This window comes from Aquila chrysaetos, chromosome 17 (assembly GCF_900496995.4).
Source record: "Aquila chrysaetos chrysaetos chromosome 17, bAquChr1.4, whole genome shotgun sequence".
In the NCBI taxonomy this organism is placed as follows: Eukaryota; Metazoa; Chordata; class Aves; order Accipitriformes; family Accipitridae; genus Aquila; species Aquila chrysaetos.
In genome coordinates this window covers 28,994,921-29,021,476 of record NC_044020.1, presented here as the reverse complement: position 1 = coordinate 29,021,476, position 26,556 = coordinate 28,994,921, and the positions used below count along the sequence as shown (strand labels likewise).

Sequence of the window (26,556 nt, the reverse complement as noted above, 5' to 3'; positions counted from 1 at the left end):
TTTAAAATCTTTTTTGTTCAACTTTAAAAGTGATGTTCAAAACTACTAATAATAAAACCCCATACCTAGTCATACTGAGTTTTAAAAACATTTGATTACTTTGATTCAGCCTGAGATGAACTTTTTTTTAATTTCAGATTTTTGGTAATTATGTCTAAATTTTCTGAATATTTTTTCTAACATCATAACTACTCACTCCAACATAACAAAAGATCTAAGGCTATGTAACATCAGATTTTGATTATAACTTTCCCGCTTAGGGGTTGTCTTTGCTGCTGCAATGGGATATTAATCCACCATAAAGCAAATAAATAAAAGCTTTTGTTTTCTTTTATAAACCTCATTTGGGAAAACTAAACCAAACCAAACTGACATTGTTTCATCTAACTTTGCATTGGTCATAGCTTTTTGTCTCAGGATATTTCTGCCATTACCAATGCCAGAAAAAGGATCAGCTTAATTCCAAACTCATGTACTTTTGAACAAAGATTTTTCAAAGCAGCTGGTGACACTTCAGCACTGTTAGATCCAAGGCACTGTTCATCTAGAGTGTGAACCTTGGCCTGAACTTAAATTCAGATCCAAATATGAAAACCATTACTTTTTTTTTCCATCTGCAGTGTGAAAACAAAATATGCAAACAAGCAAGCAAGCAAACAAACAAAAAATTAGAATGCTGTTTACACGTTAGAAGAAACCACGTACCTAAAACAGCTTGCTTCCCAGAATCTTTTGTTTTTTCTTTGCTGCGAGGCCGTAAATGGCACTTTGCGTCTTTAATTTTAAAACGAGCTTTCTGCTTGATTGGAGGGGCTAATGAATCTGTTGATATAAAGTAAAAAAGCTATCATTTGGGATGCAGATGAAATGAAGTCTGAAACTTATTTTTAAAAACAGACTCAAAAGTCTTCTTGTGACATAGAAGACAGCGTACAAGCGGATCGATCCATTTCCATGAGTTCATTTTTTCACATAAGCACTCACTCTTGAGCCCATAAAGATCAATGAATTTGCTAGTATTGCACATGCTCTGCACATACACTTCCCCTCCAGCAGGCCTGCACATCTTGGTGGAATTTGGGTGAATTTGTCTCTTACTATGAAAAAGGTTAATTCCTACCTTTTTTTCCTGACTCTGTCTGTGACTTCCCATGTTACTTGGCTGTAGTTCTGCTCTTGCTAACGCCAACCAGGAATAAGATTAATTTAGTGGAGCTACGCTGTTGGCAGTTGAAAACCATCCAAAGCAAACATCTTTATTTGACTGTGGTCTATGGCTTGCAAGCGTTATTCTTCAGCTTTAAATCCAAGCCAGTTATGTCTTGTGACTTTAAAGGCTGTTATGCAGCCATGCACTGCTTAGTAAACGTAGCTGCTGGCCGACTTCCTTGCTAAGCCCATGGTGGAAAAGGCTGGGCCTGGCCCGTCGCCTGCCGGCCGCTGCGGGCTGCCCACGGGACCTGGAGCAGGTGGAGGGTGGTCGCAGGGGACCGCCGCAATGTGGGTCCCTCTTCCCTTGGGAGGGCCTTGCCGAACCAGGACTACAGAGGTAGCCTGCCCCTGCGCCACAGGCAGACACATCCTCTGCCGTGTTACCTCACTCCGCAGCATCGCGCCTCCTAACCCATTCCAAATATATAAGAAATACAAAGTTAGAAAACTGGCAAACTGGAGAGAAGTACAGCAGGTAATGATACCTAAGGTGGGCTTGCACTTCCCACTGCTAGATGCTGTTTCAGCTGCTGCTAGTTTTGCCAGACTTCACAGTTTTGAGCTGAACTTTTCTTTTATGCCAAGTATCAGCTTTAAGACACGTTTTGAAATGTCTCTGCAAAAATAATCCAGCCATTCCTGAGAACAAGATGAATGAAACACAGTATGTGCTCATAAAAGCCTCATAACCTTTTTATTGGGAATACCCAGTAGGAGGGTCTGTGCTCCTGAGGAAGGACTTTGCAGGTGAGGGCTGGGACCCACCGTAGCCTTCTGCTCTTGTGCTACTGATGGGCCCCTCTGGCTCACTTCCAAGTCTGGGGAGAAATGCCATTTTGATATGCTCGCTACTGTCTTGCTGGACTACGGAAAATAAATTACTCTATGTCCTTACTGAATATATCTCAAACCTTCACCACTCCCACAGTGACCTACCAACACCATGCCACAGTGGAGGGCAACTAAGTACGCTCCGGCCCCCAAGGAGAGGCTGCCGAAAAGCAAGTGCGTGCATGATGAAACACAGGCTACCTTAATTCTGCCCTTGTGTAACTTGAGAGCTGTACGTCTTGCAACTCCCAAATGGTCTGGGGGACCTCTATCACCTACCTCCTAGACGCCAAGGACCAGGCGAGCAGGAGAGCACCTACCTGCGCAGCTGGGCAGGGTCGCATTGCGTTTCTGCTGAGCCTTGCCTTGCTGGACAGGAATGCCACAGCTCAGCGTGTAGCTGTTCTCTGAATCTGCGGGGCAGAACTCACAGTCAGCACATGTGGCAACAGCCTTGCAAAGCATCGGCTCCCCTCGTCACACCAAGCATTAACGTTCGGTGCTTGAACAAAGTTATTAATACTGCTAAATAAGGAGACATTTTAAGAGCTGAACTTGGATTTTAAATGGCTGAAATAGTTTGCCAAGGGCTACTGCTTCACAGTGTTGACTACATGTGTTGTTTCATTTCTTCCAGCACTGAAATGTTACATTTTATAAATAATTTGGCATGAGGTTAGCTGTAAATAATTCCATGGTGCACAAGTAGAAAATATTTTGTGTTTGTCCATGGCAGAGTCCTTGTGCTTTGATCATCTCTATAATTTAAAAAATAAACCATGTACTTTCATAATAATTTTAGCTTCAGACTCTGACAGAATTTATTGGCAGAAACAAAAAATAACATACTTAGAACCACAACAGGGTTTACATATTGCACAGATAAAACTGTGTATTGGTGCATACAAATTAGATAAATGCATGGTTCCAGTAATCTCTGCTAAACTGAAAATAAAGTGTGAACAGCTCTACCACATATAATGCCAGGACTAACATGAAAAGTAGAGACACTCTTGTGGAAAATAATCCTGTGTCAGAACCAGAACATATATGGAAAAGCAGCAGCAATCCCCCCGCCCCACCTGCCCTACAAAACTCTGTAGATGACAATTACCTGTAGCAAATGATACAACAACAACAACAAAGGTGTGTGTGTGTGTGTGTGTGTGAAGAAGATGAAATGCCTGAATTTCTACAAATAACACTCAGCTGAACTATTACCAGCAAAATTTATCAAAACTCAGCAACTGCAGCAACTAATACTGAGAGATCCTTTTTGCCATACAGCCTCCTGAGACAGATTTAGTTGTATCCATTTTGTATGAGACAGTAAGACAGGTTTAAAGCTGTTGCTAGGTCATCCTCTGCACCACAGTGCCCATGGCTGAGCTGATGAAGTTTTACGCTGCCCTGGATGGCGTGGGAGCTTGATCATGTGCTGTGGCAGTCACAGCATTAAATTTCCCAGTGTATCCCACCCGTCCCCTCCTGCCCCCGGCTCGGACTGCGCTCGCCGAGCTGAGTTCCTCTCAGGGGGACCCTCCGCTTTGGGATTCGTTTCTGCTCCTGCTCAATCGCACAATTACAGGGTATTTCAGCCCGTGATGCAGGGTCCATCATTTTAAGCAGATGCCTGGATGGGCACAGGGGACTCGACTCAAGTTGAAAAACATGGTACTAAAAATTAGCAGGAATTCACTGAAATCAACCGTGCATTTTCTCCCTCACTTTTGACATGGCAATTCAGTATATTAGAAATTTTTTTTTGTACCATCCTGGTTAAGGTAGACCTGTCTCTGAAGTTTTTGTTAGAATTTCCCCACTCCCGCAAAGGACACCTCCAATTAAACAAAGGGCGAGACCTCTAATGTAACCAACAATCAGCTTTTCTTGTATTTTGTGATGTGCATGTCTGGCCCAATTTGATGTATGTTTTTGCTCATTTACAGCTGTCCATAACAAAAACTGAATGCAAGAATCATGAACACGTTAGCAGAGAAAAATCATCAAGTCACATTCTAGACTTAGGAGGACAAATACTTTGTACAAACCTGGAACAAAAAGAGTATTGGATGGGCATGACAGGAAGCAGCTCTCTATGCCTCCTGTCTTACTACACACTAGCTGAGCCTTGGGAGCTGGTTTGGCATTTGGGAGACATTTCACCATCTCTGAGGAGAAAAAAAACAGAGAAATGAAAAAAAATCAGACGCTGCCCAACGCAGAACCTTGTGCATCCACTTGCATACAGTGGTGAGGAAAGGTAGAAGTGGCAACAGAGCAAAATCACAGGCCCAGGCATTTCTGAAGCAAGCACGTATTAGGGAGAGAGTATCTGGATCTTGAGGACTTGAAAATGAAACTCCTTCACAGTTTTAGACCTAAACTCTAGATCAGTCTTCCCCTCCTATCGTCCACTTTGGGACTGCTCAGGTCCAGACCTGCACTCCAGAAGGCAGGTGTGTCTCTAAGTATGAGCACAATTCTGCGTGCACATCTTGATCTCAGAAACAACAGATAATACTAATGACCTGAGATGTTCTCTCCCCGCTTTTGGAGGCACAGCTCTCTGGCTTAACAGGCCAACTACCACCCCACGCACAGGAGTCACCCTCACAAAGATCTGTTTATTTAGATGACTGCTAAAATGGTGTTTTCCACTTCTCTCTCAAACTCTCAGACTTTTTAATTTTAGCTTCATACTCTAGCTTCTCTAGTAGAAAACTTCCCAGCCAGGCAGAGGCGAGGCAGGACATGCTGGGATGGAGACGGACAGTCCCACCAGTCCTTTCAGCTGCTGCCAAAATGATCCAAGGAATGCTAGAAGGGACACTGTGACACACACAGACATCGGCCATTTCTCATCAGCGCCCACCGCACGAGGCACATTGCGGCTCGTGCGGTGGAAACACCCAGCTTCTCCTCTTGGCTTCATGGCAGGACGACGACAGAGTATCCTGCAGGTCTCACAAGGTGCTCTTAGTATTTAGGTAAAGGACTGTTTGTGTTTTAGCTGAAATGACAAAGTTGTTATGAATCGTTGGACCAGTCTCTGTGCTTCACCCTGAGCTGATGGTATGCCACTGATAATTATAATCCTGCACTTATTTTGATTTGACATCTTTTGGGACTGAAGTGTTACTTAAGTACATCTTTCTGCACACAGACGACAAGGTTCACTCTCAGCTGGCAGGTGCCATCACTACCTGTGCTGAGGCAGCCTCACTGCTTCCCTCCTTTCCCCCAGAGACTTAACCTCTGCACCGACTGCCACCAACTGCAGCCGGGCACCTCTTCAAGCAGACAGTTCACACTGCGTCAGCTGGTTAAATCTCAGCCAGGTGTCTGGAGAGCAGTTCTTGCTCCAGCCCTGTAAAAACACCTGTTCAGGTACATACGCTTTTTCTCCGACTGTTCCTTGCTACTTCTTCCAAACATGCTCACCTTACAGGAGGGACTTGGCTGACTCTTGTTTTGCTCATGGATAACTGTGCTACTGCCAATGTCCTTCTTCCTACCTGTCAGCTCACTACTGAACCACGCCAAGGTAGGGGGGAGATCAGAGCTGCAGCAGCCAGACTGGTTTGGGTCCGCCAGGGTTTGGGAAGAGCCCAGAAAAGCTGAGATGAAACAGGGCAATCTGAATGCAGCAGCTGGAATGAGCCTTGCCTGGCTTGGCTTGAGTGCAGAAGAAGGGTCCCAGCAGCCACCAGCTGGTTCATGTTCCTGGCCCCACTGCTGGTTAAATATAAATGTATACTTACATTAAACAAGCCTGATGCTCACATCTCAAATATGGGAATAATCATCCTCCACTTACCTCCCTCCTAAGGTCTTTTATGTTACATTGGTGATGTTTTTAAAGAAATTTCTTTGGACTGAGGAGACAACACAAGTGCAACATGTCATTGCTGAGCAAAAGAGGATTTTGTTACTGCAAATGTCTCCAAATCATGTGGCATTCAGGATCACTAAATATCATTCTCCTCCTTTTTATTGTGCTTTTATAACAATGTAGAATGCAGTTTCCTCTAAACAATGTTGGTAATAAAGGCAGGCGATCAGCAGGGAGATGACACTCATTTTAAGCCTCATTAAATTCATCAGATAAAACAGTGTGTATCAATAACGAAGGGTGCTCTATTTTCCATCTTCCAACTGACTATTACAAATAATGAAGAGAAATTTACAACTAGGAAAATATTTCCAATACAGGCTCTTACCCAGGGAACAGCATTCTTAGTAGGTTGAGAAGGAATATAGCACAAAACTTCTGTGGTCTAACTATATACCAGACCTCAAAAAAATCTTAGTCCCTGCTGTTAATTTACAAACTCATTTCCAGAGGACTAACTGGTACATTGCAAGGGAGACCTAGTGGAAAACTAGAACACCAGAGTTAACCATTTCTTACTCCTACAGTAGTTCGTTCTCTATATAGCAGCGAAGGTATATATGTAAAGGTGAGCAGGAAAAATGAAGTACGTAGCTGTGGTTAGAAAGAAAGTCAGTGGCAAAGGTTGAAACCCAACTTGAGATACTCACCCCCCACCCCACCCTGGTTATAAAGTGCTTTTCATACTGCAGTATCCATGTAAGTGAAAAAATGCCACAACTGCCTGACCATGCAAGAGGCCAGTGCGGTGCTCTCTACTCCAGACTATAGTGCTTTCCCTTAATACATGCAGAGATTCCCTTAAGTAAGGTCCCCCCCTTTCTTGTTCTGCCTTCCTCCCAGTTAGGTATTAGGCAACAGCCCCAAATGTATCTATGAGAAGCTATTCGTGGTTAAAAAACCCACCAAACCCAAACAAAAATCCCACAACCTAAATTTGACTATGGAAGACCTAAGGTATGGCATTCCCATTAAAAACGTGAAAACAAAATTAGAATCTCACAGAAAATACTTTGAATGGCTGTAGCCATGGCCAAGATTTGCTGTGCTTCAAATAAGACCCCAGGAAAAATGTCATCTACTTAAAGGATACAGAAATTCAGACCTGCCACAAAGTGGCACTAGCAGCAAGTTTCATAATTTTAGTGGTTTCAGGATTTGTGCTCATTGCGGTTAATACTTTTGACATAGCTATTGTCAGTACTCTGTACTAAGTAGGATACTTGAGATATAACTTGAAAAATTGGGATATAGTGCTGTGAATGTAGATATTAACCTGAATACCATGTCCTACCTGTAAACAGTTAAGTATTTTGAATAGTCTAAATTAGTCTTAGAGGGAAATAGAGTTATAGCTGAGGTTATAGAGATGGACAAATGACAAATTAAGGACAAAAGTATAAAATAAATACAATAGTAATAATAAGACTTAGATTTGTGTGAACGGACTTGTAAAATTAAAAAAAAAAAATTAACACAAATAAAACCCAACACATTGCCCATTCTATAATCCACCTGCAGTTACATCCTACCCCACGGACCCCCTACAATCAGGTGTCATCTGAGTTTATAAAATGAATTTGGGGACCTATATTATGAAAACGCAGCGTCCCTCAGACAAAACCACGGGCTTGTTCACCCTCCTGGAGAACAGGACCATCACCACAGTCACCTCTGAGTCAGCCTCCCACACTTACCAATGCAGTCCTTTTTATTCCAGTGCAGTTTCTTTCCAGGCGGACAGACACACTCATAGCTCCCCATTGTATTAAGACACCCATAGTCACAGCTACCATTGCTGATGCTGCATTCATCAATATCTAAAAATGTAATTAAAGTTGAGAAGTGTATTAACCATATATACACATGTATAACTGTGCACTAAGATATGTGCATAAGGGTATGTTTCTACTATATCTTTTATATTTAAGTCTATACAAAGATATATAAATGCAGACAATACTCATGTCAAACAATTTTAGTGCATATTGCATGTGTTTGTCCTTAGACACATGCATAGCTCCTACTCTTTCAAGGATTTATGCATACAATACAATTTACTTGCCAGGACTAGTTACGCTGAAATTCTTGGAAGTACTCACAAGACACAAAACATGCTTGAAAGTGTCTGCAGCATCTGGACAATAATGTACATTACATTATACGGAAAAATGTCAAAGGCATAAACATCTGTGAGATTAGATCACTTTTGCATAACAGGGAGATAAATTCTCCACAGTGATTCACAGAGTTTGCTTTTAGAAATGATTCAGATGAAGGAGGAAACTATATATTCGATAGGAACCTAGCAGCTGAAGCGTAGTTTATTCAGTCTTCTACTCCTCAAATAAAAATGAACGGTAAAAGCTTGCATGAAGGCAAAGCAATTACAGGATACGTTATCACTGATATTCCACATAAACGCTTTCAATTGTTGATACATTAGAAAAGCATTTGGCCAATATGAGGTATATCCTTTTTGCTCTACGCAATCAGCATTTACATGCTTGCGCCAACACAGCTGACCCCTCGTCTCCTCGCCACCCACGAGCAGAGAGGATGCGTATCCGTCACGCTCGGCAGTTGTGCTGCCGTGTACTCACCTCGGCGTCGCGCTCAGGCGCTCCAGACGGCACAGGCCAAAACTGTCATACGGCACCTGTGAACCGCCAGCTGCACACTGCTGCTCCAGACTCTTTAATTTACTAGTATAGCTATAACCTAAAAGCCCTTGTTATGAACCACAGCCCAGTTATTTCAGGCACTGCACTAACCTCAACAACAAGAAGCGGTTTCTGCCCTTTGGACGCAGCTACCCATCTGCTTGCTGAAACAGCAGCATTACTGTAATAGACTTTTACAAGGCACATAGGTTGTGCCACTTGACATATGCTCAAATGAGCTAGAATGACGCCAAATCGACACGAAATACACTGAATTGCTAATACTCTGGCTTAACGATAGGCCTCAAAATGTAACTGCAGAAGGAAAACTGTCACTTAACGTGCTTCCAAGGGAGGTCTGGCCATAAACGCTCACGGGCTGAGCGCCTGACCGCCTTTCCGAACCACGCCTGAGCCCAGGCTTGCACTCCGATTGCCACGGGCTTGGCGCTGCCTGAATCCGCCTGGTCTGCAGGAACACAGTCCGAGTTCAAGCCCGTGCTCCCCAGGCCCCAGTTTTGAAGCCCAGTGAGCCCACCTGAAGCCAGAGGGTGAGGTACAGGTAGGCGGTGGGATGACGAGGGACTGGCTGAAGCGCACACATAGGCCCTGCACTGGTTAACAAATGCAGGCCCACGCATATTAGCCAAGTTTTCCTCTGGCATCTTGGGGAACTTGATGGGAACATCGGAGTATTTGCTAGGGCAGCTGCTGGAATCCAGACAGAAGCTTTCTTTTTCTGATGCAAGATTTTAGCCTGTGTGGTTAAGCAAAAATCTGGAAAACATGGAGTACATGCATAAAAGAAACTGAGAAAGAGACCCTAATACAACAGGCATGTTTCTGGACAATGTTATGATTTGGGTCAGTCAGCACCTCTGGAGGTCCTGGGTCAGCAATTCCAAACACTGACAAGGGAGATAGTCCCAGAAAAAGCTTTTTCTGGGACAATTTTGTACACAGTGGTCAGGCTTATGCTGAGTGGTATCTACACGTGAACCCATACTTCGAAACACACACTTAGTCCACAGTGCTCCTGGCACTGAGCTCTGGCTGAACTGTTCAAACCTGAGCTCTTGCTGTCAAGTACCTCAGCCCAGAACCAAGCTCCTGAAGAAGCAGCCGAATTCCCAGAGGCATTGAACAGTCCCGCAGATTCTACTGACTTTCCTAATGCCACTTAACGAGCCAATATATACTGCAAGTAGGGCTTTACATAAACAGGTGGTGTAAGCGCTAGCACTGTCCTTCTAAAAGGTTCCCTTATGACACACGATTTTTATTTCAAGAGATGACATGAAAAGGATCCCAGAGAGAGCAACAAAGGTTGTCCTTCAGCATGGAAGGCCCAGAACAAGGACGTTGCCACGTGGTTTGTTATTACTAGTAGAAGGGAAGCAAGATGGAGAGAAAGCTTACTAAGAGGCAAGCCTGCACCAAATCTTTTTGAAGGTTCTCATTAATTCTCCCTAGTTTTGACTTCTGCTCAGTGCCACATGGATGGCAGCCAGGGTAAGTTATTTGTTCCACTGTAAACATCACTCTCCAGGGGCTGACTAAAACTAATGATAGGCCTGAGCGGCAAAGCTCAGGGCTGGAAAAGTCTGGAGTCAGAGCTGTGATTTTGGATCTGTCCATTATGGAAAAAAGCAGGAGGTTCGGATCTGGTTATGTTTGTGCCCAAAGTTCAGCACTGAGTATTTCCAGTTAGAGTTTTGGTCCTACTTCAGTCTTATTTAAAAGACTGAAGCTGAACAGAGGCTGAAGATTATTTAAAGACTGAGGCTGAACCCCAAACTTCGAGGCTTTCCCTAAATTAATACATACATTAAGTCATTAAGGAATTAACAGTGATACTGAAGATCAGTCTCTCTACTGATCCCTCCATAGCATAGGTCCCCAAAACTTTCAGACACTGACTTTGCTTTCAGAACTGCCCTCATGTGGAGTCTTCTTCCAAACGCTTTCCTTAGATGGACTCCTATCTCTCTTCCTGCCTGCCTCTACCGTACAGTGAATCCATTACTTATCCTGCTCTATACAAGAGATACCAGCATACACCTCCTACGCCTTTCTCCCAGAGATAAGCCAGGCAGCGATATCATTAGCAGTGTCTCACGTTAACCCTACAAAATCAGGTGAACTCAGCACTCAGACAGAAGTGAGGAGCTAGCATCTGTTTCTGCTACATCAGTTTGCATGGCACAAACCGAACCACATGGGAACAAACCAACATTTAAACCAGCTTTTAACTGTATCTTTTTGGCTCAGTCTGTAGCACGATTTACTTAGGAATACATAGAGGATAACTCTTGCATATAATATGCACCACAATGCCTGCTCCACAAATTAAGAGCCATTATGGCCCAACACTGTTCTCAGAAATTCCTCTAGCGTGCTTTCCCTGGGCTAAGTTTGACTCAGATCAGAACCTGGCCTGAATACATGGCTTATGTGGATTTAAAGTCAGGGCTTTGTTTATAGTATGATGCAAGCTTTAGTTTGTCTCTTGAATAATTAAATAATCAACTATTAGCCATATTTTAACTAAACAAAACCATTTAGTTTTTACATTTAAAAGTAGCACGGAGAGTTTATTTTGTGTCAGTATTTTCTAACAAGTAATTTAGATTCAGGGCTTTCAGGTTTTATTATAATTTCCTCTTTCCACTTCTGTTTGTGTAATGCTGACCTGGTTGATTAAAAGCATAATTTGGACTTAATACACTTAACAAATCCCTCAAAAAAACCCTTTGCTCTCCTTTGACCTGTGTTCTGTTCTGAACACAATCAAAACCTACCCCACTTATTAAACGTTCAGGCAGGAGTCCACAGTGGTACCCGGGGGTGTTAGCTAGGCCGGTGGCAGGCAGTCTCATACTGTGATACCCCTAGCAAACATTGGACTTAGAGTGCTCTGAAATTCTCCTGCCTTGATCAAGTAGAAGTTGAACCTCTAATTTGGTCATTGTGGTAATACTGCCCTGTGATGCACTTAAATATCCCTCTCCTGGAAAACCAAACGTTACAGAACTACTTCTTTCCAGTTACGCCAAAAAGGTTGAAGAGCTGAAGTAGCTCCACAGAAGGTGGGAAGAAGGTACCCCACAGCCTTCCACTATGAGTTTCACAGGCAGTTTATGTCACAGACTGGTCAGGACAAATACCAACAGAGCCAAAATTTGTAAACTTCGCAAAACTGACATCCTTCTCCTATTCTCTTTGTTGCCCATCATTTGAAGCCTTTCTCCTGTAAATACAGTTGTGACTAACCTCAGTCCTGTGGAAGTACCGACTGGTACTCTGTGCTTGTAAACTCTATAAGGAGGCTTACCCTGTAGAGTGCGAGGAACCCCAGCCATGAGGCTGCTTCGCGATGGTGGTGGAAGAACGGCTGCATCCATGCAGCAGTGGATGCAAGCGTCACAGCTGCAGGCTCCTGGTCTATACTGAGGCTGATATGTACCACTGTCACAAAAATGTTGTGGCCATTGCTTTTTATTTATGTTCTTCTGGGAACGCTTCAACAAATCTGAGATGCTCAAATTTTAGTCATACCTAGCTCATGCTATTTTAGCTTTATTTTAACTTCATTTTAACTTTATTGGTTTATCGTCTTCAGTTCTAAAACCTTCAGCTAAAAGAAGGTGTGGCTCAGTAAACAGGTCACAAAGCAAACAAACAAATAGATAAGCAAAACTTAGTTTCCAAACCTCCACAGTGCGTCAGTCCATACAAGGTGTAGCCTTTATGGCAGAGACATTCAAAGCTTCCAGGGTAGTTGATGCAGGTGTGATCACAGGTCCTTTCGAAGGAACACTCATCTATATCTGAATTCATAGAAAAAGCATTAAGAAATTAGAATTCAGTTAAACTGAATGGCTGGAATTTCACATTCAGTTGCAACATCTTGTTACTGATAAAGTATCAGGTATCATCCCAAGTAAAATCTGAGGAAAATTTCATTCTCATCCCTCTAGTGCCTTATAAAGAAAGGACATGCAGGTACATAGAGAAAGCCAAGAAGAGATGATTTAAGAGAAAACATGAAGACTGTATTATATATGTTCACCATTAGATGGCAACCTTTAACTTCTGATTACATCTACCCAGCAGGGCTGTGGAGGTATGAAGGTTTGTGGGGGTCAGTGGCACAATGGAAAAAAGTTTCGGGTTGAATCAAGTCATTCCCTCTTTCATTGACTATTCCTCTGAGATCTTGCCCACCAGGACAGGGAGTCACTCGCAGACTTCTGCTCTGCCTACGCAAGACTGTACAGACTGTTGCACAGCTACAAGGGAGTAAGGAAAACACTGCCCGAGAGTAAGTCAGTATCAGGAACAGACAGGCTGCACCTAGGACACAGGAAATCTTAGTCCAAGGTCCACATTCTAGCTAATTCAAGAAAATTTGACCTCTTCCCCTTAAAAAAGTCAGGCATCTCCAATTATCACTGCTCACTAATGTGAAACCCTTATTTACACAGTCTCTTCCATCCACCAGCCTATAAAGCAAGCAATTAACAGCACATTGTTTCGAAGGTAGTACAAAGGTTTTGCTGAGCAGGGTGATGTAAAGTTTATTTGACAGCAGTCACGATGGAAGGGACTTGCTGAAAACCATTACATTGAAGGTACCTTGAATAGCAATGTGTGCAAAATAACAACACTTTTGAGTGAATTTTATCCTCAGACAATTGTTTTTAAAAAAATCCTCTTCAGTGATTAATTTTTCTGTTAAAAGGTCAGAGAAATTAATACAATGACATTATTTGAGAGTAGTAATTTCAACAAATCTCATTCCTCCAATATTCCTGAGGTATAAATGAATGGAATAGTATTCCTCTAATAGCTCGCACACTTTCTAGAGTTGCTTATTAAGAACATAACCTGTGCAACACCATTACTATATATAACTTGGACTTTCATATTGTACATGCTTAGAAAGCTGTGGGTGCTTGAAAAAACTTGAAAACTCACCAATACTTAAGGGTATGCTACCCAGTTCCTATATCCAAGTATTATTTATATAGTTTTGATGTTTAATGAAACATTCTAGGTCTCATCCTATTATAAATGCAAATACTTAACTTCAAGAACTATAAAATTAAGACTTTGTGTATGTGTACACAAACCCAAAATCTGTGTGAGAGTTTATGCACAGAATTTAGAATGCTGCAAACAGCTATATTTTATATGATCTCCAATTTTAAGTGTTTCAAAACATTCACGCAAAAGAGAATTCACAACGTGGAAAGCAACTGTTCAGGCAAATGCGTAACATAAAATGAAATACACATGATAAACAAAAATCTACGCTATCCGGTTTTTATGCGTGCACCACAATCCCTTGTTATGATCAAGTAGCAAAAAAAGGACAACTGAGATTTTATCTTTTTTACATCTATTTAATTTTTAATGCATTTTCCTATGCATTTTAAAATATCATTATTTGATTTCTGAAAGTAATTTCTTTTTAAGGTTTCCTTTATAGTCTTGGAAATATGCAGCTTTTGAATACACATAAATGGCAAACTGTTTCAGTTTTCTCTAAATAAATACATAAAGTAAAATCATTTGGGAATGAACACTCCAGTTATAGTTTTAAAGGATTTTTAATGCATAAGAAGCAAAAATCATACATCATGGTTTCATTCATGGGTAACCTTGTTCTCTATATGGTATTGCAGGAAATTTACAAAAGCAGTTCATTTTCTGGCCTCTGACTTACCTTGGAAGGCTCTTTTTCAAAACTAATTATTTCATATTTCTCAATAGTGATCTTATCCTGTACTAGTTTAGTCAATGGGGTTTACGCGTTGCTTTCACACATACCGCTTTGTGTTGTTACACATTATGGCTTAGGCCTTTACAAGTTTTTCTTCACATTAAGAAGAAGGCACGTCCCTCTTTGCCTGTGGAAACAACAGTCTGCCTAACAATATGACCAGTCATCTGCTTGCCAAGTAACAGGCACTCACGATGGACAAATGCATTTCTATTACATGAAGTATCAGCTACTCATAAACTTATATTGCTTACACTGGCTGGCAGAGATGCTGAAACAAACACTTTTATTATAATACAAAGACCGCTATTAAAAGTGTTTTCGCCATTTAAACCCCTCATCCCACCTCCTGCTGCTGTTCTCATAAATTCAACCTCTGCTGAATTCAGCATCTTGCTTTGGCTGATCAAACATGGAAAGCCTCCGTGCAGATTTTTCCTCGCTTAACGCCAGCCCCTCGGCCCCTCTCCTCCTCGCCTGTGGAAGGCAGAGCCAGGCGCTGCCCGAGGGACCCAGCTTTCCGCAGCGCCTGTCTGCAGAATCACCAGTCCCCTGAGGAATTCAGCACTCGTCATAGAAAAGGGAAAAATATGCACCACATACTCTTCACTAAAAAAACCCAGCGGTGCGATACAGGATGCTGAAATCCTCTCGCCTTTTTTTTTTTAAAAACCCTGAAATGTGTGCTCTGGGCCCTGTTATCCCCTCGCTACCAGAAACTTTGAAGTTGGCCCTCACACCTTTGTGGTGCTCCACAATACTTCTCCATATTTACCCTGAAAGGATGTGCTTATTTCCCACCACCCTCACGACAGAGGTTTATCTCGTAGGAGGCTGAGGAGCAGGGAGTTACCCCTGGTTTCACCTTCACAGCCCTGGGTTTCAAATCCCGCTTACCACGCAACTGTCAGCGAACGTAGGTGTCTAAATCTTGTCTCCTCTGTACAAACAACACTACACAATCCGGTAGCATTATCTACTGAAGAGAAGCCCAAAAGTACAAAAGCAGAGATGTGGCAGGTTACAGCTAAAGAACCGAGAACAAATAATTTCTCTTTCCGTTTTGTGGTCAACGCTCCCCCGCCCAGCACATGTACACACGCAAAAACACACGGATTTTTGTATTGGGTTCCTCTGAATTTCCCCCCTTCCACACACCAAAATAAATACTGAGGAATTAACTTTCTGGGTCTGAGGCACTCTTAACACGATTTAAAGTTATTTAAATTAAGTTTTTGAACTGTTTTAACATGAACAGTCAAAATGTTTTGTTTTCGAGGAACTGCAGTGGAAAACTTAAACTCGAGGTTGAAGTTTCTATTCTATTTTTAGTTGAATTTGGCATGAATTCACAAACAGTCCAAGCTGTCTCAGAACATTTCAGATTTGCTAATGCACTTATTTGACATCAAACACATTCTTTTTCCTTTCACTTAGTCAAAAATTCATATCACATTCACCACTGTAATCAGCATATGCAATTGTGTCATTTCAGCATATTAAGAGACATCTTCACAGCTTAACTGTCTGAAGCTTACAGGAACTATGGGGCTAAATTAACCTCCGGTAGTGCACGATTAGTTTCCTGCCAGCGGCAGTTTTTTTTAGGATTACTCATGGTACCAGATGAATTCCAAGATGAGGACCTCCCTGCTCCACAGCAGGCGACGCAGTGGAAGTGCCGAGCCCGGGGGCCGGAGCAGAAGACCTCCAGGGGTCCCTCCCAACCTCCCCCACGGATCCACCTGCGGGCTGGCAGCCCCAGCCCCTCTGAAGGCACTCTCTTTACGGCGTCCTGCGCTGCTGAGAGCTCTCCCGCCGGTCGCTGTTTCCGTGACATCAAGGCATCATCTCAGGCTGAATGAAGTCCGGCATCTCTTCTATCAATCCATGTTCTCCTCTCCAAAGAGAATGTGCGAACAGTGGAATCACTCCTTTATTTTTGCCTAGAAAGGATTCAACTCGAAGAGATTGTTCAATGGTTTAATAAAAGAGCAGGATTTCCCTGTGTTTTTGAGGGAAGCAATCGCTGCCAACGGTGGTCATGCCTGATAATATTTGTTTGGCTCTGTTCCTATTATTTCTAGTCAGCATTTGGATTTTATTGTTTATTTTTCAATCATACCGAGCATATTTTTTTTAGTTCATGCTTTCACACATTGAACGATCCCATCATGATCTTTCTTTTTCTTGAATGTAATGTTTGCTAGTGGGTGTCGGATTGTCAGTACTAGAAAGTAAAGTCTTCCATCTATCTCCAGAAGGCAGCTACCACAGATCAAATTTCTTCTAAGTTTCCTCACACAGATGTCTCTCAAAGGTGACCTGAGGGAGCAGGGAGAAAGCAGCTCATTTTCCATGCTCAGTCAAGTCCCTGCCCTTTCCACTGATTCTGCCAGTAGGCCCAATTACAGTAGCACCGATTGTTCTAGTGGTTTGTGCGATGTGGACACTGACTCATTTGTGGATGTAGAGTACAGGGCACCAAGAAGCCATCACACAGTAATGATTTTTGCGAAGTCTGAACCTGAGCTGGATTCCTACCAGCAGCCCTGGAGTGAAAGGCTCCTTTCTGTACTCTGTTTCTAGTCCTCAAATGCAGTCCCCTGTATTCTTGATTGTCATTGCTTTCTTCTCTAAAAGAAATTTCAGAGTAATTAAAAGAAACCAACGATCAGGAAATCAAAGTGTAAAGCAGGACATTTCCAAAAAGCATTAGCATTGCAAGCAAGCAGCTCAACACTAAACATACACAGGTGAGGCTGGCAAATAGCACTGGATTTATAGATGTTTTGATGACTGCAAACTGATGTAGAAACTGCTATGACTCCCTGACAGAACGTACATGCAAAATTCACTTGCACAGAGGTACACGTGCGATTTGGGGGTTGTGGTTATAGAACTGAACAATTCAATGCCCAGTTTGCCCAATCCCACATTAAAACTTTACTGCAAAAATAAGGACTTCCCCCTCTCTCTCTTCCTTAATATAATTTTGTTTGTTAATATTAATAACAAGTGAAGAAATTAGTTAGAGAAAACTAGTGGTAATCACGACAGCTTTTCTCCAAGACATACATTAAGCAGCTAGGTTAATTTATGAAACTGGGAGCCTTGCTCTAAAACACAGGCCACATATGATGCTTGAATAAGAGTTTGGTCTTGCTGCTTGGAGTATTTTTCATGTGGTCTGAAAATAAACATGGCAAGGGGAGATCACTGTTATTCGATGGTGCTATTTGTGCTACAGAGAACAAGACAGGAGGGGCTCAAAGGCAATCAATAAAAGCTATAACAGGGATTTGGGACAAAGTGCAGACTGTAACAATTCTGGACACTGTAAGCAAAGAACCCATCTTATATTTGGTTTGTCTGTGTTCAGTGAGGCAAGACATAAAGTAGTAGGTCACTGCATATAGGCAAAATATGTACATTAAATGTAAATATACTATTTCAAATAGAAATAAAATAGAAAATATGTACTTTTTGCTTAGAAATAGAAAGTAAAACACAAAGAAAAGGAAATATCTATCTCTGCTATCAATTCCTTCATCAGTAGAAGTGACTCATGACACCCTGAATGCTGGTAGATCACTTCCGTCAAAAATGGTCACAATATTACAGTAACACTTTGAGGTGCTATCACAGTCATGACTTCCCAGCCCTCCCAGTAAGATTAAGTATACCTTCATTATGGCAGCAAAGATTTATACATATATCGTGTAACTGCTGCCCAGGATGCTGTGAAGAACATACAGAGAAAGGAATCTGTGGTTTTCAGATTCATGTGTTGGTAGTGTTTGAGCCCCAGGCTGGAAGGGATATCCAGGTGCCCCACCGCGCTGTGCACAGCAAAGCCACTGCTCAGCACAGTGGAGCTATCTCCTAACGCGGCCACATTCTCCTAAGGCAGAAGTCCACAATACGTAGTTTTATTTTGTCTGTCTCACACACCCTTGGTTTATTTTTAACCCCCAAGCCAAACGTGGACTCAGTGTGAAGTACCCCACTCAACTGATCGTGCACACAAGCCAAACTCAAGGCTAGTCAGAACATTTTGTGTTCGCATTTCTCAGCTTCCAAGTCATCGGCTCCTCTAAGAAACAGAGCCTTTTTCTCATTCATTAAGCACACATACATAGAAACTCTAAAGAAGTGTTACATGATGTTTTTAAAATAAACACTAATGCTTTTTTATATGTATTTTGGCTGGAAGTTATTTTCTGCCTTCCCCCCATCCCCTCTGATTTCTGCAGGGAACTGATACCACCCATGTAATGTTGTTCACCTCACAGCCTAGCCAGCATGGTTTCCAACAATATTTGACGGACATTAGGGAAACCACATATCTTAATCTGAGTGGTTGCTGGACCACGGGGAGTCATGATTCAAGCTACGTTCTCCAACAAATGCTGGTTTAAATTCAGTATTGGGAAAGGCATTATTTTGCTACAGCAGCCATATGATGGGCTTTCCACCACATCTCACGTTTTCTGATCCACAGTGACTTACCCCTGTTCACAGTTAGTAAAAATGCATCCTCCATCTGAGAACATAACTCTCTAATACACATCCAACACTGACCAGAAGGAATGGCTTACAGCTAACTTCTCCTTATGTTTCAAAGTCTACAATAATAAAACCAATGAAGAGGAAGCACACAAAGATGTAGTAATGTACAAACCTTCTACTTCATTACCTTCCCAATGAGTGCTTCTGGAGCAGGCTAACACAAAGGGGAGGGGGGGGAAGCCATAACCCCAAACCTTTAAAAGTAACTGAAAAACCACACCCATTTAAACTTACCACTGCATTGCTGACTTGCAATCAAGTCAACTTGTTGCTAAGACTTAGTTGTTGATAACATACTAATGACCTGCAGAAAAAACAGATCTGGCATTAACTGCTATACTTTTACTGGGAATGTAAGTGCCTAAGTAGCACAGTCACATCTTGTATTTCAGAAATTTAAGTGGGAAACTGTCCATTATGACTAATGTTGACTTGGACCAGAGCACTTATTTATTTAAGAACTTTATTGCTCACAGTTAACTATGTGATTAGTGAAGACCAAATGTAACACACTAATCACGGAATGAAAGCCTTCTGAAGGAAATTGATTCTGCTCGCAAGGAAATGTGCTTTTTATTAGAGATGATTTGTTCTTAGAATGCAAAGTGGTAGTAAAACAAATAAATGTATATAAACTGCAAAAGAAACCTGCAAAATATACTCGAGACAGAAGCAATAAATAATTAGAAACCTGTGACTTATTACATAAGCATCCCACAGAGGAGGTATTTCAAGGACTTAGCAGTACAAAATGAAATGACTATTACTCAGCTTCAGGGATAGGCACACAGTAGCGGCCAGCGACAAATTCTGCAGACTCTTTGGTTCCTACTCACTCTAATACAGGTAAGATCACTGGTCCATGCATTATTTAAACATGCTGCCACAGTTCAGTTCAGGAACAGAAATTTGCTTGTAGCAAATTACAGCTAATCTAGTTTCCCCAGACCAGACAAAGCATTTAATTGTACCCTTGACTCACTCGTACCAAACAGTATGTCTCTGATCTCTAGCAACAGCTTTAGGCAGTAATGATATAAGCAAGTCCATGCCTTGGTCCACATGGGAACCACGAAGTCAATGAGGACCTGCAGTTGCACCAGGGTCATGCAGATGTGCCTCCGGTCACATTCCCACTGGAGGAATTTGGGCTCAATTTCAATTCTGCTCTGCAACCCACAGAAGGTACTTGCTGCCCCAGAGGGTAACACTTTCTAGCATGGCAGTGGCTTAACACGGACTTCAGTAATTACGACACATTCCTTCCTCTGGGTTCAACACCCTAAAGTGCCTGCTTTATTGCAAGCTACTTAGCGGCCTGAGCTTCTGCCACAGCAGTAGGGTCTCCATGGACCTTGAGCCTGCCAGCTCTTCCAGGGTAGCTAAGCAAGAAGTGCTCTCCCAAACAGCCAAATGCCCTGGAAGATGCAACCAGGTCACAGCTTCCACTTGTTTAATCCCGCATGGTATGCAACACCCGGAGTGGGAATTCTGTCCCTTCCAATCCATAGCTGTACTAAGGACCACTAGTGTTATCGTCTACCTAGTTCTGCCTCATGGCCTCAGTATCCTTTTATATCTGTATGTTTTTATTCAGTATATGGAGATCCTGGAAACAGCTTGTCTTCATCTTCCTCCCAGCCTATCTGTACCTGTAGGAAGTTAAATAACTCGCTATCTCTGTTCTTGAGGCTGTCAAACTGCTGATCACTCTTAAGAGAGGCTGTGTCTTTGTCTGTCTTCCAACAGTACTAAATGCAGTATTAACACTCTATAGCTCTGGTGCAAGTGCAGTTTAGGGAGCCCCAGTTGTCTCTGTTGTCTATCATTATGGTCTGATGATTTTAGATACTCTTATTTTGCTCTAAGGAATATCTGGGCATCACGGATTTCTCCCTTCTCTGTGTGTTCTCACACTTCTGCTACATGTCCGAAATTGAATGATGTCTTCCAAGTCTTAGTGGTGTGGACAGAAACTGGATGTTTATTTTGAATAGAATGAGTATATTTAATGCCAGCAAGACAACCATACTCATTTAGTCTGACCTCCTGCACTTAAGCAGCCTCTAGCATTTTGCTTGGTAACCTCCAAAAGCATCTCTGTTCCAGAAAGGATTGTCTAGGTGTTTACCTGGACTGATCTCTTAGTCTTCTCCATCAGTTTAATTTTTAGACTTCAAATGGGTGTGATCCTTTTTAATTGCTAAATTTGGTAAGGGCTGAATAATTTCTCTTAAAAGAGTGTAATGCATACCTGATCCTTCCAGGAATCAGCAGGTACCTCTTGATATATTCCTCATATTATTTTGTTGGGTCTGAGGTTACAAACAAGAAAGCAAGATTCCAACTAAGTAGTTCCCTTGGGCTGGCTGGCTGCCTCTGTTAATTCATATCACCAGAGCAGCTCAGTTCAGAAGACAGTAATCTTTCACTGGCCCCATCAGTGGTTAGAGGAACTGCAGTAGTCAGATCCTTCTCTGACGCTATGCACCAAGGGGACAACTCTTAACCCAGCAAACTCATCACCCTCATTAACGTCAGAGCAACTGGTTTCCCACTGTTTACCTAGAAGTTACAGCAAAGGGAAGTGCTATTGGGAAGAACAAGACAGTACCTTTGGGAGAGTCTTTAAAGGTAAATGGCAGCTCACTTTCTTTATCTCTGCTATCAGACCTTATCAAAAGAGACCAGTTGCACTTTCTGGGAACCACTGTGCTACCTCTGGGATTTGAAAACAGAAGGAAAGCAGGTTAAAAAACGAGACTTGGCAATAAAATTGTAGGCCTAAACTGTTTGCTCCCTCTCCAGAGTAAATACAATCCTTTCTTTAGGAACTCTTCCAAGGGAGTTTTATGTGATCTCACGGACCAACAAATTAATTTTCCCTTCTCTTTTCAGTTTCTTTCAAAAATTCCCTACTTAATTTTGTTCCAGAGTCCACAAGCTCACTCTCTTCCACAAACTTCCCTCAGGGCTTCCTCAAGAGTCTGCAGAAATGGGGCTGCAGAACGACATCTTAATGCAGTAAATACCTATTCCCTATGTGTTACCCTTAACACATGTGCCAAGTCAACTGACCACCATACATTCCTCTTCCTGTCAGCACTGCAGAGCCAATTCTGCTCCCAGTCAGTGAGTACGGTTTTGTTCTGCCTCATGCATCGGCCACAGAACTATCTGCTTGCTTTCAGATCACCAAAAGCTTTGCCTGAGGGGCTGGGAAGATTTATGGTTTTGGATGGAAACTGCAGAATTTGGCAATTTCAGCCAGGCAAAAGTTGGCAGCTAACTTTGGGGTCTTTGGGGGTATCTTTGACTATAGTTGGTGGGATTTGGCCCAAGGTTTTTTACATTTCTATAATGAAATACATCATCATCATCATCACCACCGTTATTATTACATTATTATTTCTCTGCTGTTGGGCAAAGAAAAAGATTTCCAGCATTCTTCCCTGCAGCATTATGAAGGAGCCCACCCCTTCTTTTTTTGTAAGCGGCACCAAACTAAGAAACAGAATAATAGTAGAGGATTACCTGGTAAATTCCCTTTTGGCAGATATAATTTCTTCTAATATTTTAAACATGCTTGTGCAAAACTACTTGCTAAATCTCAGCACTGCAAGGAGAGCTGGAGAACAGCAGTGACAGCTTTTGCCCATGGGACTGCTGAGGAGGAAAAGGTGCCCGGTCTCAGAAGTGCCAAGCCAAGCTTCCCTCTTCCTCCGTTCCTTCAGCTGAGCTGAGCTGCTCAGCAATTCTGAATTTGCCCAGCTGTCCTAGCAGAGAGAGGAAGGAGAAAATCCATGCTGGGTCCCGAGGCTTTCTGAGCGGCAGGCAGCAGAACATTTCATATCTAATGAGGTAAGCTTGTTTCTTCTGCGCAGACACTTCACTTAGTCACTCACATCAGGATACACATGCAGAACTCTCCCTAGCCTTAAGCTCCCTGATGCCTCTGACCGTATTTTAACCAACCCTGCCATGGCTTCTCCCCCAGTTTGTGAAATCACTTGACAGATAACCTTAGTCAACCTGGTGTTCGATTTCATGACCAGCAGCACCGGATGAGTGAGCTTCTGGAGCTGGGGGGCGGCCACAGATCTGTGCTGCGGCTGAGAACGGTCGCCTCCTGCGAGCCTGCACTCCGAGGTGCCCACGCACCCGGCCACGGGGCACCCTCTGTACAGCCACCCTTTGGACGCCCTCAGACTGAGTATTCACACGCTCCAAGAGGAGAAACTTTGGGGATCCCCGCCTGCTCTCAGATAGCGGAAGGAAGCAGAGAGGGCAGAAGAACTCCCAGCTCAGGGAGTCTCCCCAGAGGGTTTCCGGAGAGATGCGCCAATCACCAGAGACAGCTCTGCAGATACTTTCAAATAGAGAAGTTAAAAAAAGAAAGAATTATTTTTGCAGGTAAGAAAGTTTGCTGGGTCTCTTATGGAACATGAAAAAAACCTACTAATAACTAGACACAATGGTATAAAATTAGTAAGTCTGCCCAAGGTCACAGACACAAAAGCAGCCAAGGGAATTGTTCTCTATAAAGGCATTTGGAAAGGAAGATTTCCAATCATGACTGGTTTTCACTACTGAGCGCATCACACTTAGCCTCACCATAAGCTCATGGCAGTTGCTCTCATCTTAACTTTTTCTCTTTACTGTTATGCTTGTGAATAACAGTTTTTAAAAGGATTTCTAAGGGATTTTTAGAAGATTTAAAAATGCACTATAGGGAACTGAACCTGAGTAAAGCACCACTATCTTCTAAATACAACCAAAGCTAATAGTATAAAAAATGCCTAAAGACATTTAACAGTATTGTTCATTTTTAGAACCTATTACTTTTAAAATCAATAGAAAATAAGTTGAGCTAAGCACTTTGTCAGATCACAGTTTTTTCCTAAGAACTATAAAATCTACCCGCTATTGGATCAGGAAGGGCTGGAACTGCTTGGTGAAAGGCCGTGTGCCAAAGAAAGTCTAAGTACATTTGCAACCTTTCAGTGATGGCAAATCAGAGAAAGGTCAACACAGCTGTAATAAATGAGCCTGACTTAAAACTGTACCTCCGAATGATTAGCCTGGAGAGTGAAAGTGCAACTACAGCCAATGGTATTTGTGATAAGTCAAATTTGTTATGTATGCTAGCACCAACAAAGTTGTAGCACTGTGGGCATCAGGATGTGTAGCTCTTGGATGACAGCTCTCCTCAGTGCCCTGTATGAGCACTTCGGTGATCAGACTGTGCAACCACCTCTTCATTGTTACGTGAAAGGTGCACACACGTGCTAACAAATGCATTGCCTGGCAGATGTGGGGGACCACCATCACCAACCCATCTCTGACGCTTACTTTATTTGCTTCATAGCCTCCCCACTTTACGTACAGATTGTCTGACACAAGATTTTGAAACAAAATTATTTATGGTATGAAAGTAAAGATCCTCTTGAGCCAACTTGCTTGTATGGGTATTTCTACATGCAACAATTGGACACAATCACTTAGCAGCAACACAAGGGCCTCCGAACTTTGAGGGCTGAATCTGCTGTGACAGAAGGGGAAAGAGAGGTATAGAGACAAGAAAGGCAAAAGGCTAAGTTTCTGTGTGATGAAGATCTTGAAACTGGAGACTGAAGTTGTGTCAATGCTTAGACTGTCTGTAGACTTCCCAGACATTACCCTTGCCCTTGGGTCTATGCTTACCTTTCCCACCCCTCCCACCCCTCTCCATTACATGAGGGCTTTGTTGTGCTCAGATTCCTCTACTAATCTGAGGAACCCAGTAGGAGGCAATTGGCTTTGGCTCCTATTACGTTTATCCTCTTACCATTGTTTTGCTAGGACAATCTAAAATGCAATTAAAGTCAATACTTTCCCAACATTTTTTAAGAAAACAAAGTACTTTCATCAACACATTGCCAAGATTTTATAAGCAAACATGTACCCTTTTCCAAAATCAATCATTTTCCAAGGCAAAGGCAAGTAGAGTTATCTACTGCTATTATGGCAATAAACTGTGCTACTACTTCAAGTGCTTGGGGTAGGAGAAGCCATATATCAAGAGTAGAAGCGCATTAGAAGAAACTTCAGGCAGGTTTATTTGTTTCCCTACAAACATAAACATGTTTAGTAGTCTGCGCTCTGCTCAAGCCACTATTTACCCACCAACTCTGTAAGAGCAGCTTAACAGCCTGATGAGACAACATAAAAAAGGCTTTATTCTCTCTGTATCGAGCAAGGAATATTCCCTCCACTCTGCAATACATTTGATTTTTAGACATATTTCTGAAAAGAGGAAACTGTTCTCTTTGCTAAGGTGTTTGTCTCCATCACCCTTTAGTAGGAGCTGCTAGTGAAACTTCTTGAAAGAACAAGAGACTAGTATGGGTGAAAACATGCCTAGTGTTATTTGATGGTGCTGAAAGAGCAAGTACAACAACAGTTTCAGTTTTCAACTGAAAACTCAAATGCAGCACTTCCCTCACCTCCCGTGGACCTGACTGTGCATTCCCAGCTTACTTCAAGCTCTTGATGAAGACAGTGGCCACTGAATATACACAAGAATTGCTGTTCTCTCGCTCTGCCTCAAAGGCTTGCTTAAAAACTCTGCCCAGAAAGGCTGGCCTCCATGGATTCGAGAAACGGCAGGTATCCCTCTGGAAACACTAACAGAAAGGTTTTGCAAATATGCATCAAAAAAACTCCACCCAGGAAAACCCCAGAAGATACTCCTCCATTCCACTGCCTCTTATTTGAGCCTAGATTTTTGTTTTCATCTCACCTGTCCTAACTAAGGCTTCATCTCCAAGTTATCAAAACAAGTAGTAGCAGTTCATAACATGGCTACTGGAAGAAAATCACACCCCTTCGCTTCAATAGGTTAGGCTTTTATTCTCATTAGAACAAAACAGGGCACTTTTAAAAGGCCCAGAAGGGTAGATGCAAGCACAGGAAAATAAAACTCTTCTGAACATTTGGGATAGGGTTGTCATTTTTTTGCAATTCTGTGTAGCACTTTGTGTAAAGGATATCTAACCTTAATCAATGTGATTAAGTGATTGAGTGTAGTAATATGGCATTATCTCAATGTGCACCACTGCAATAGCGGACAATATATATACATATAGTCTTTCTCTGCTTCTCTTTAAAAACAATTCCTATTGAATTACAGCTTTCAGCACTATTTATCAACAGATTATTGTTTGTGGAAGAATACTACCTTCCTGCTCAAACTATTCCAAGGCTGACTCATATCCTGGTAATTCATTAATACATAACATGATTCTAGTCCAGTAAAATAATTTCTGCACTATACACATCATAAATCCTGCAGCATCAACTGAAAATATATCTCAAATTCTCTTTCTAAACACTAATGGAATGTTTTGCTTGGCTTCCCACACACATCATCAAGGGGAGGGGGCCAGACAGAGCTGTAAAAAGCAATTTGATAGCAGTACACTTTATGGAGTTTAACATAGGAATATAAGAGCTACCATACTGAATGAGACCTGAGGTCAAACTAATCTAGTGTCTTACTTCCAACAGTAGCCCGTGTCAGAAGCTTCATGGGAAAATAGAGGTGGAATAATCTG

At 42.2% G+C, this 26,556-nt stretch overlaps 1 protein-coding gene across 2 annotated transcripts in view; it reads right to left on the bottom strand.

Annotated features, from left to right (window-relative positions):
* SCUBE1 (signal peptide, CUB domain and EGF like domain containing 1) overlaps positions 1-26,556 on the bottom strand; it is a 254,966-nt gene that overhangs the window by 22,457 nt on the left and 205,953 nt on the right. For both annotated transcript variants that reach the window (XM_030041173.2, XM_030041174.2), the window contains 5 exons: positions 12,315-12,431; positions 7,636-7,758; positions 4,095-4,214; positions 2,364-2,456; positions 706-822 (listed from right to left, as the gene is read on the bottom strand). In XM_030041173.2, coding sequence (XP_029897033.1) covers positions 706-822; positions 2,364-2,456; positions 4,095-4,214; positions 7,636-7,758; positions 12,315-12,431 — 570 coding nt within the window. The remainder of the gene's footprint in view (positions 1-705; positions 823-2,363; positions 2,457-4,094; positions 4,215-7,635; positions 7,759-12,314; positions 12,432-26,556) is intronic.